A 12,221-nucleotide genomic window follows, 5' to 3' on the forward strand; every position below is an offset into this window, starting at 1 on the left:
TCTATTTTCTCTTAATATACACAGAACCTGCAGCTGGATACCCTCCCTCAATTTCAGTAGGGCTATTCTTATTTCTGCAATGGTTGAGCACTGGAATTCAGAGCATTCAGGGCTCGAATTAGGAAAAAATATCTAGATCAGCAGGCTATAGGTTTTAAAAAGTCACTGTTTTAAATGAAAATCAGAAATCATGTATCAATCTGTCCAAGTTGGAAAAAACACCCAGCCAAACATGAAAACACCTAGCCTTCCCCCCTTTAATGAAAAAAACCAAACCACCACCATGAAACAAACCAACAAACCACAACAACAAAACCAAAACAAAAACACAAACCCCAAAAGCCTGGAGAAGAAAATGAGAAATAAATCTATCTTCAAGAAGTTTAACTGAACACTGAAAAACAGACTGCCATCCATTCCTTACTTGGAAATAGAAGCATGTGGAATTATCACAAAGAGAGTTAAAATAATTTTTTTTTTCTGCTATTTGCAAAGTAATGGCACCAAGCATTCATCCAACACAGGAGATACCATGAGTACTAATGACCAGGAAGAAAAAGTGAGAAGTGAAACAGCTTCTCTATCCGAAACCTTTTAAACATAAAAATATTAAACAGTACTAGCACTATTAAAAGCCAAGTTTGTGGCATTTTTTCCTTTTTTACTATACTTTCCTACACACAGAAAATGAGATTACAATATCTTTCTTCAAAAGCTGTATTGATCTTTAAAGCATTGTATTATACCAAACAGCTTGTGGTGGCCATTCTATTGACCACATGGACCAAAACAATTGAATCTTTTTCAATTTAGAGACAGATGTGCCTCAAACTGGGGGACCTACTGTGCTTCTATGTAAAAATTAGGAAAAAGCTATTCCATTTTAATTTAAATCATTAATTTCTTTAATTTATGCTTCTATTCTTAGGACGTATTCATTGAAATCCATTTCAGTGGATCTTAGGTTATGCTGAGTTGGAAGGGAACATCAAGTTCAACTCCTGGCCCTGCACAGGACACCCCAAGAGTCACCCCATGCTCCTGACAGCATTGTCCAAACACTTCTTGAGCTCTGCCAGGCTGGTGCTGTGAGCACTGCCCTGGGGAGCCGTCCCAGTGTCCAACCAGAAACCCAGACTGTCTACTGAGGAGTAAGGACTACAGTAGGATTTTACTCCAAATTTCCAGTTAGATAACTTCTTCTACTCAAACAAGGGTATTTCTTTTACTGATATACAGTGATTAAAATAATTGAAATTGGACTAGAGCTTAAAATGAATGACTTTTTCAATATGGCTTATGTCTTTAAATATTCACTTATTCAATATTTTTATTTCCATAAACACCTTTATCATAATCTGGTTAATAGCAAAGTCCTAGCTTAAATGATTTCAGCTATAACAGGTCTAAAGAATTTTAAGAAAACTTGGGCAGCATAAAACTTGGCTTGCTTCATTTAACTAATCAATCTCCACTTTGAATTTTAGGTTGAGAGAAAAAACACATCCAGGAACAATATGTAGTGAGATGGGTCTCAACAATGCAGAAATGCAAATTTAAAATATTTTATTAAAAACTTGAGTTAAACAAAACTATCTCTCAGTCTTTCAGATACATATCTGCAGATAAGCTTTGATATTGAAATTTTTCACTTTAAGGATATCAAGACATGGAAATAACAAAGCAAACTAAAGGTAAATGTAACTGGAAAATCCTGTGTTGTTCCAATTCAAGATCACTGATCTAATCAGAATTAAGCATTTTGCAAAAGATAGATGAAAGCACATGCAATAATTTACCACAGAAAATTCTGAGCAAATTAAATGAGGATGGCAGCACAATGCAGGAGTTTGGGGTAGGGCAGTACAGACCTAACATTTAGGTAGGTATTTCTTTTTAGCTGATTTTATGTACTGAAAACAGAAGAGAGCAACTCTATGCTGACACCAAGATGTGAGCTACAGACAATTGCATGGTGCTGCCATAGAACTTCTTGTTTCTTCAGAGTTCTCTGCACTCTTCAACAAAGGAGCAGCATCAGCTGATGGTCAGTGCCTCAGGCCATCCATCGGGGTCAGAACATTCACGGAGTCAGAAATTTGGCCTCAATCCTGACACCTCTCACCTCCCCTTCGCCCACGTATGAAGTGCAAAAGGCTGAGTCAACCTAAAGCATTTCCAAACCTCAGACACAAAACTGGCTCTGCAAGCAAATATACTCATCAACAAGGACATAACAGGACATGTGCCAAGATGATCCCACACCGTCCACAGTTCCTGGGGTGCCCCCCAGCCCTCAGCTCCCTGGGCCCTCCCTCACTGCCTGCAGGTCACTGTGGCCACCATCAAGAACAGCCGGACGCTACACCTGGCTCATTTAACATCTCCATCCTGCCAACTTTACCTCTGCTGTGGCAAATTTCAGATGTTCCAGAAGTCTGATCACTTGTGTTAAGACAGAACAGTACTTTTGACATGCTGAGGATAAATTTGTATTGCATTTGATGATGAGATCCAGCTACAACTACCATACAAAAGCAGCGTTATTAGTATTTTAAATTAAATGTTGCTAATACTCTTCATTCCAAGGGCCAGGAATGAAGAAGAGTCTAAGGTCAAAAAGAGATCAATGTATACATTAAATCTGACTCACTGATGTAGCAGATGTACCAGGTGTCTATGCTTTTAAAATATTTATCAGATTTTGAAGCAATTTCAAGTTCTCACCTTCACAAGACTCTGTCTATGCTTTTCAGCAAGATCTTCCAATGTTTTATTGTTTTCATTACTGGGACAGTCCATGCATGATTAAATAAATCTCAGATGTAAATTTTTGGCCATTAGCTCTTGATGCATGTTGGTCAGAAAACTGAGACATCATCACTAAATATTCTTTAGCAAAAGATCACATTTCTTCTCCATTTTTTCTTTGGCAAACTAAGTTGATAGAGCTATTTAACATTCATATGACAAGGCTTGCTTTTCCTGTCCCCCATGCTTCTAGGAGATTTCTTTGATTTTCTTCCAGTATTTCAAAATAACTTTTAACCTTCAAGAAGCAGACGTGTGCACATTCTAATAGCAGTACCACCATCATAATTTGCTTCCTGTTCATGTCTGACCATTCTTCAGCAGTCAAGGACTGCACTGGTTCTCTTTCCTGGTGTCACACTGACAGTTCTACTGAGAAATTAATAGGATAATCCCATTCCCTTACATTAGAGACAGAAAGCTCCTACACAACAAAACTGAGTGCCTGGCATGTAACCAGTAAATTCAGCAATCACAATTCCGTAATAGTAACCACATGTTTTTATTTGCTAGTCAGAAATATTCATGTCATCTTCCAAACTCATCAATAAGAAAAAATGTATTACATTTTCCATAGAGATCTGAAGAAGAGACATAGCTACTTCTTTACCTCCTTCATCTTCCTTTAAAGGAATTATCCAAATTTTACGGCCAGTCATTTCAGTGCCCTGAGCACTGCAGAAGTATTTTGTACTTTATTGCGTTTTTTTCAAGCTTTCACATTGAATTTTATTAAAATTTATAGGAATAGTTTAAATGCACCTTGAGAATTTCTCATACAATAGGAGTCAATAGTGTACTTCAAATCTAGCTTTTCCTTTTACCACTTCAGAAAATTCTCAGATCAGAAAATTATACACGGCAATGCATGGTCCTGTGGGACAAAAATCTACACTGCTTTTTTCAAGGTCTCAAATCACAAACTCTTTTAGTTCAGCTTTAATGTTCCTTACTAGCAGCAGACACCTCCCAGCATACTCATCCAACACCAAGACTTTGAAAACATCCGTATCTGTTTCTCTTCCCTACAGAAGTTCACAGTCAGGACACTGAACTTCAAGGAAAGAAGAGCAAACTTGAAGTCATATATGGACAATGATATTTAAATATTTTAAGATGTGCTTACTGGTTAGGATTTTTACCCCCCATTTGAACACATGTAAAATCAACTGAGGAGACTCTTCTCCCTTCCCAGCATCTGTGATTGGAAGAGGTATTCCCCTAGCACCTCCATCACATAATTTACTTGCAAAAATGTTCCTGCAGAAAAAAACTATACCAGTAATTTCTACTCATACAACCTGTTACCAGCACCTGTTATTACAATGCATGCAGAAAGCAGAATGTATAGACAATAAAGCAAAAATCCATTTACAGAAGATAGGAAAAATATTAGTTCTGAAAACAACCACCTTAAAAATGATAATTCAAAGACAAATAAAATTACAAATCAGTGGGAAACAAAAACACAATCTATTAAGCAAACATACTAAAAATTATTTTATCTTTACATAGTTAAGACTTAAAGCATACTTATTTAATATGATGCAATTGTTCTTGTAGTATGACTAATTTAATTTTTTTAAGAGTGACAGTATGTATTCATTTAGTAATACAAACATAATTAAATATATCCCAATGATTAAAGAAATTTAAATGGCAATAATAATTTGGCATGCATGAAGAAGTAAAGTACCAAAAGAGAAAAATTCTGTTGTGGACAACAGACACACTGAAGTTTTTTTAGACTTCAGGCTTATTTGAGATGCAAAGAATAAAAGTGCAATTTTTCCAACAGGATGAAGAAGATACTTTTATTCAAGCATTTATTTTAGTTCATATCACTGAGTTTAAATGAGATATTAATAAGTATTGAATTTTATTACTCAAAAAATGATTGTGTGGTCACTTAATAAAATTGATTAATCCTCTGTGATAGCAGCCAGAGCAACAATAAAAATTAAATTTTTCTTCTAATGCAGTAGTACAAAATTAGACATTTAGAGTAATCTTACCAGAGCTTTGCAGTCCACATCTATTGTCCTTTCTGCTGCTGCAGGTGCGCTGAAAATCTTCAAGGAGAACCACACTTTGCAATTTGTAGAACTTCCTCCTGTGTTAAAAAAACCAAAATGGCTTACAGATCATCCAATGAGCTGATCAATCCTAGCAGCCTTCAAATCAATGAGAACTTTGAACTTTTAGCAGAAATGCCAGTCACTGTTCGTACTGAGACAAAGCAAATCCGGAACTGATTTCATCAGTGCCAACAGACTGTATTATCTAATCCCTTCTTGTCAGGATTCAAAGTAGTAACAAATTAATATATACAAAAAATGGAATGGAAACAGCACTTTGGCAAATTAGCTTCCTAGACTACCACATTGTCTCTGGGTTTTAAATATCATTGATTTGTAACTAAAACTTCAGAGCAAACTAACAGTACTTTTGTAATTTTTATCAGGAAATCAAAATTAGTTCCTCTCACACAATAGTTTTTGTATCTAGCATTTTCCTGCTTTTAGAACACAGTCAGGAACATTAATAAAATTATCTCATCAATCTCATTCAGGTAGATGAAACAAATTAAGCCTGAAATCCCTACCATAAGGCCTGATTTTCACAGCACAAATATTTCATGTGGTAGGATTTTTTCATATATGAAGAGTTGTTCAGCACATTTTAATAATGCGTGCTCAATACTTGAACTATTCCTATTTGTCAGTATATTGTATGAGATGAAAATAGCCTTAATTTTCCTACTCACACTTTCCTGAATTATACACTAGAGATCTCCATTAGCACTCCTGTTTTACCACAGCATTAGCCTTGGGAGCTCCTACTGGTTTTCTCTTGTGCTGTGACCCCAGCTCATCTCAGAGTCACTATTTTCCTTGTTACAGTTTCTTATTCCACATATATGACTTTATTTCCAAACCCTGTTTCCAATAAAACTCTTTCTGACAGGATTTATTTGCATTATTTTCTTACAATTTCCACCAAGTAAATTCTGTATTCCTTTACACATTTTCTTTGGGCTAATTTGATATGCATACAATCTACAGGGTTTTAATACCAGAATTCCAGGCTTACACTGTCTGGAATAGCCTCAGTGTTTTACAATCAACAAAAATTAGCATCATTGAGCTAAAGAGATCTTCTGAATGTCCATTAAAGGATTGTGGCATGTACAGGACCCTGAGTTTAATCAATTACAAATATGAAAATATCTAACAAAAACAAAACAATATTCAGAAAACAAAAACAACAATATTCAGAAGAGGTAACTTGTGAAAAAAGGGAGGATCACCTTACACCAAAACAGAACATACTGCCTTTGAAGCTGAAATAAAAGTTCTTAATTAAAAGACCAAAGGAAAATTAAGAAGTACTCGTAGCTTGGGACATCACATTCTTTAAGAAGCATTCAAACTGTAGGAAAAGCTGTGAAAGTCAGATAGGAAAAAAAAACAGGAAAGCATGAACAGCAAAGTTCCATTTACCAAGGATCTGTGATTAAACTGCAGGACAAAGGGATTTATTAAAGTACAGGAACACATTCATGAATGAAAGTCTGTAAGGTTAAGGAAAACAGAAAAGAGCATAAGCTGCTATTTAAATAAAAAATTAACAAGGTTGCCACCCTCTCCTCGAACCTCCAAAACACTCATACAAAAAAAGCTCCACCCTCAAGTGACAACTGGCTAAGGATTTAAAAAAGCAGTAGCACAACCTTTTCAAACACGTCTGAAGCTGGTAGCTTGACACACTCAGAAGGGCTGAGAGATGAGCAGGTGGAAAAGTATTGCTCAAGGAAGATAAGGCTGCAGCAGAAAATCTAAATTAATTCTTTGCAGAAGTGTTCATTACAGTGGAGTTCAGGGACTTTCTAAACTCTAGAACTTGTTTTGAGGGGAATGGTCAGAGAGACTCTTCCAAATTGAGGTTTCAGCAGAAAAGGTTTCTGAGCAGACTGATTAAAAAGAAAGTAACAAATCACCCTTTCCAAGAGAGTGTCTGCCCAAAAATTGTGGTTTAATGAAAGATGTCCCTATCCATGGCAGGGGGGTTGGAAATAGACAACCTTTAAGGTCCCTTCTAACCCAAACCACTCTAGGATTCTGCAAGTCTGTGAATTCCAAAGGATCTCATGTATTAAATTGTGGTGGTGCAAACCAGCATGCAACTCCTTGTTTAAGTCAGCTTGGGATATGAAGAAATGAAAAGGCAGAGAATGTGTTGCCAATTTTTAGACAGGTCTCCTGCATAAGTTCAGAAATTACAGATGTGAGTTTGTTGATATATTCCAAAAATTTATTAAGCATCACAATAAGGGAAAATTATAAGCATCACACAAAACTATTTGAATTCTTTGACAAAATCAGCAGCTGTGTGAATAAGGGATATGTGGTTTACATGGTACCCTGCATACTTGTCATTACAATATTAGCCCTTCCAGCAATTCCTATATCCTGCAACCAAGCTGTTTTTCCATATACACTTAGAGCCTTCATTTTCCCTCTGACCACACGTTTCTCCTTGGTATTCATAACTTTCCTGAATCACATTTCTGTTCTTCATAACTGCAGTAATATAAAACTTATTGTGTACTTCCCTTCTCTCTTCTCCCTTTAATATACAAAGTCATTCATTCTGTTCAGTTTGTTTAAAAAATACTCTAAAATTTCTGATCTTTCTCAAAAGCAAAGCTCTCAGGTCAAGTTACTTTCTTTTTAGTTTTGACTTCAAGTATTTTGAGCTATTAAAACCTTTTTCTATGTTAGAAATTCTTGATTTCTTTTTTCTATTTTTTATACATTTTAATGCCTAGATTCATTTCTCGTTAAATTTTGTCTCCATTTTGAAAAACGAAATCTTTTTTCTGGGGACCTTAAATAAACTTCAGTACTTACAGATTACCTTTCTGGGAAACAGCTATCATGTTTGAGAAGGAATACCTTGTATGTATTTTCAATGATATTATAACATGTAGTTAGATATTTTCAATGATAATATTATTTGCATAACACTTGATATGTCTCTAAGTATTTTAAAATACTTTCATGGAAATAGTTTTCTTAACACATGGTATGAACCTGGCAATTCTCTGCTGAAAAAGCATATTTTTATTTTTGCAGCTGAACCCTTGACTGAAAGTTTCTGCAATTTTTGCTCAGTATTAAGCCTTGAAGTTGTATAAACTTTGATGTTCTGTTAACTTTTACTCAGTGAAAACAAAGCTGAATGATTGTTTGCTGCCTCCTTGTATTGTTAAAAACATAAAACTCAGGGCTTTATCCTCACTTAGCTGAAAACCTGGTATCAAATTGTGGCTTCAAAGGTGAGTCCCTGCTCATGTCCTTACCCATATAATCCATTTGAACAGGCTACATCAAGGCAAATTTATTGCAAGTATCCTCATCCACAAGTAATTACAGACTAAATTTGCTCCAAATTTATTCTCTTCCTAAGGCAACCCACAAGTCAGAAACTAGTTCTTCCTCTCAAGAATACTCAGAAGTCACTTCCAAAGCTATAAAGCTTGAGCTCCCTGGAAAAAATAAAATACTATAAACAGATCAAAATAACAACAAATGCTTTTGGAATTTCCTTTAGTTCTATCTCAGCATTCAAACCCAAAAAACAACTTACATGGCTGAAGTGTAGTATTAGAAATTCATTTTTTAATGTACAGAGCAGAAGGTCAGGAGTTAGGGGATTTCTTTCACCATTTTTTGTTAGAGTTTTTCAAAGAGTTTTACTTTGCCAGACAGTAGTTGCTGGGAAAGGCTCAATGATCAGGGGCAATGGAGATAAACTCAATATACTCAGGCTGAAACTCACAGAGAGCTCCCTCTCAAGACACAGAACAAGGTTATATTTCTGTTTCTGTTTTCTGCACACATTTCAAAAGCAGGCAAAAAAAAAAAAGTATGCACTCTTCCTTTTCCCTCTACTTTTCCAAACCTCCATTGACATTTTTAATGCATTTTAAGTCTTTTCTTAGGGCCTGAGCACTGCACTTTGATTTCTTGTGAGATAAACTTCATTTGACTTAAGGTTTGGGTCTCTTATCTCCTCACTCTGGGCCTTTGATGGCAAATAAAAATCCTCAGCCTACTTTATGCAACCACCAGGTCATGATCTTGTCAGATCTCATGAAATAAACAAAACAAATTGCAGTCAGTGCTTCAGATGGAGATCACCTCTAGAGAAGAGTGAGCACAAATCTTCTGAACACAAAAATGCATCTACTTCAATATTTAATCTCCACCAGCTTCTCTTTTAGTCTCTCCTTTGGTCAGCAGGCTTTCACCCTGACTAGTCAGGGTCAAGCATCTGTCACTAATGCTTAGTGCAAACCAGCACCTTCCATGTGTCAGCTGCTGCATATTCAGTTAGCACCACTGTAAAAGAGCTTCCTAATTTTAAGGTTTTAGAACTTTCCCCAATTTTTTTGTAATTTTTGATTTTATTATGGAATCACTGGAAACATAGAAAGGTGTGTAATTCCTGTTTCATGTAGTTACCCTGAGCTGGGGGAACAACAAAATCGAAAATGTTTGGAATTATTTCTGTATCCATTCCTTAATAACAAGTCAATTTCTTCAACTAGTATTTATCTACAGTAATTGCATTTGTGAACAGACAGTTCTGTATTTAAAACACAGGATTACAAAATTACAATTTACATGAAAATTAAACTTGAACCTTTAACAAACATTTCAAGTTAAAATCTCAAACTTCCCTTCTATACCTCATTCCAGCTTGTATGATATAACAAAATTATTGGTTTTTCTTCCTGAGCTGAATATCCTTTTGTTGTCAAATCAGTCTGGTGCCTTGTCCTACTTCTCCTCAGTGATACAAATGAACTGTTTTTCCTTTGCCTGATCTCTTCATTGATTGTGCAATTTTAAAAATGTCATAAAATCTTAGCATATCAGTATTTTAAGCCATGCACTTTTAATCTTCTATTTTTTCCTTAAGAGTTATCAATTCTGAAATCCTCTTCCTTCTCCTCACAAGATGCTCCTCTCTATCACTGGCATGAGAATACCTTATTACCATATCAGCCACAAGCTGAAATTTCTCATCTCTCTGTCCCCTTTCCTTAAATTTACTTTTCATCCATCCTAAGACTGCTACACCAGCCATTAAATGTGCTGTCAGTTGTAAAAAGAAAAGATCCTTCTCTCCTGATGGAGACAGAGCTGTCCATCAGCTCTGAATGACACATCACTGATGATGAAGGAAGATTTGCCTTGGTCCTGAAAATTGTAGAATTCCAGGTTCTTTGGGAGGAGGGTGTGTGTGTGATATGGACACAATGGGGAAACTTGAACTGTACTGCTAAATACATTCATTTATTTGAAATATTTCTTTCTAATTTTACTTACCTCTTATATTGGCATCAGAAATATGATTATTTAAGGAAAAAGCTGAATTTAAGTGATATTTTCAAATTGAATGTGAGTTCTTTCTACACCATTTTTACCTAATATTTGCCGAGTTTATATAGTAATAAAAATAATAAAGTACAAAGTTTAAACAAAAAGTTTAAACAAAACACCCTTAAATAGGGAAGTTTAAGGGAATGGGTTTATTTTGGAATTGTGGGCAGAGAAATAACCCAGCATGATATCTTAATTCTCAAGAAAACGTCCTAGGCTGTAAGTTATGAACATTCTCACTGAGTAAACAGCCTTACTGTTGTCCTCATAGGTATATTGCTGTACTTTACAGAATGTAAGACATAAATTAAAAATTACATTTTGCCTAGTTTCCTACAATATATAAAAATGTAACTGCTTTTAATATGTAAAGAGCTCATGCAGGAAAAAAACCAAAATTTAAACCTTTTTGATTTAGAATAAATAATTGTCATATAAATTATATGAAACAGACTAGCTGTAAAGCCCATGACTATTTACATTCCTTATTTTTCTAACTGGACTTGCCTTAACCATCTAAGAATTACTATTAAAAGACCTGACATTTCTTTTGCTAACTTTTACTGACAATTTTAGTTTCCCTACAATGCTAAATTAAAAATATATATATTTTTTTTACAGAATTTTAGGAGTTTACTTCAGACTCACTTACCATAAAACTCCACATTCATTCCAGATACAAAACTAATTGCAATAATCAGTCCTAAGACATGTAAACCTTTTAGAAAACGGCTTTGAATGTTTTTGACAGTGTCACTGGAAAAATCTAATTGGTTCACATGCTGAAGGACAAACCTGCAATTTTTTCTTTGTAGGTAGACCCACTACTCCATTAAAAAAGAAGTTAAATCTTGTTTTAACTGGCTCTAGATACCTCTCTTCACTTTTACTTTCCAAGTATTCAAAATCTGCACTTGATTTATGGGGGAAAGCTGTAAAACATTAACTCATTAATAAAATATTGCAACCCTATTACATTAAGAGTTCAAAATGACGCAAAAAGTCAGACATTTATATTCATTTTTACTACATGAGGATTAACTTATCCTTGAAAAGGCAACACTTGTACACCTTCCTCTTCCAGGGAAGTTATTAGTTTAGGGGTTTCACCCTTAGGCTTGAGCTCATGGGTTTTCTCACCTAAGGGTTATTCTTTTTCAATAAAAGTAATCCATATGTACAGCTTTTAAAAAAGTTTTTGCATAACATGGCAAGATAAACTTTGCTCTCAGCTGCCATTTTATTTACATGAATGTATCTGAGAAACCCAAACATTTAAATGAATATTCATGTCATGTATTCCATATAACACTACATGGAAAAATATTTTAATATTCATCAGTCATTAATCTTGTTCTTAAAGGATATGATGTTATAACTCCCCAAAAGCAACTTCCATAAATTAAGAGTGTGCCTTACATTCTGTATCCAGCCTAAGTCATGCAGAGGGACAGTCCTTAAAGTGACTGAGGATGGAAGATTGCATTAGTTGGCACATGTAAATTGGAACTAATGTATGAAAGTGATCCCTTTGAAATGCTGCAATTTTAAATTATGATGCTTTCACATGTAAATATGCACTTAATATTAAATTAATTCAGAATTTTCAAGTTAATATAGTACCTATAGGCAGGCTTGGTGAAGAAGAGTATTCTACAAAAGGAAAATCTGCAAGATGGATTAAGGTTCCTTTTCTTCCAGACTTGTCCTAAACCAGACAAGGAGGCTCTGTATCTCCAGAGTCTTCTCCACTCAGGAAAATTTGGAAATGGAAATTAGAACTATTTTTTAAAATGCAAAATCAAAACCTTGTTTTGGCCCTTGGAATTATCTGTGAATAATAAAGCCATGAAAAAGTGTCTGACCTTTTAAAAGGCAGAAATTCAGAACCTCTCTTTTTTAAATTCTGGCTTCAAATCCATCTTTTCAAATGAGCATCACCGCCTTATGGTGGAA

The 12,221-nt window shown here is 35.0% G+C and overlaps 1 protein-coding gene across 1 annotated transcript in view; it reads right to left on the reverse strand.

Annotated features, from left to right (window-relative positions):
- CFAP47 (cilia and flagella associated protein 47) overlaps positions 1–12,221 on the reverse strand; it is a 261,050-nt gene that overhangs the window by 97,748 nt on the left and 151,081 nt on the right. Inside the window, exon 51 of the mRNA XM_066545467.1 lies at positions 4,827–4,924. Coding sequence (XP_066401564.1) covers positions 4,827–4,924 — 98 coding nt within the window. The remainder of the gene's footprint in view (positions 1–4,826; positions 4,925–12,221) is intronic.

The sequence above is a fragment of the Molothrus aeneus genome, chromosome 2, assembly GCF_037042795.1.
Source record: "Molothrus aeneus isolate 106 chromosome 2, BPBGC_Maene_1.0, whole genome shotgun sequence".
NCBI lineage: Eukaryota > Metazoa > Chordata > Aves > Passeriformes > Icteridae > Molothrus > Molothrus aeneus.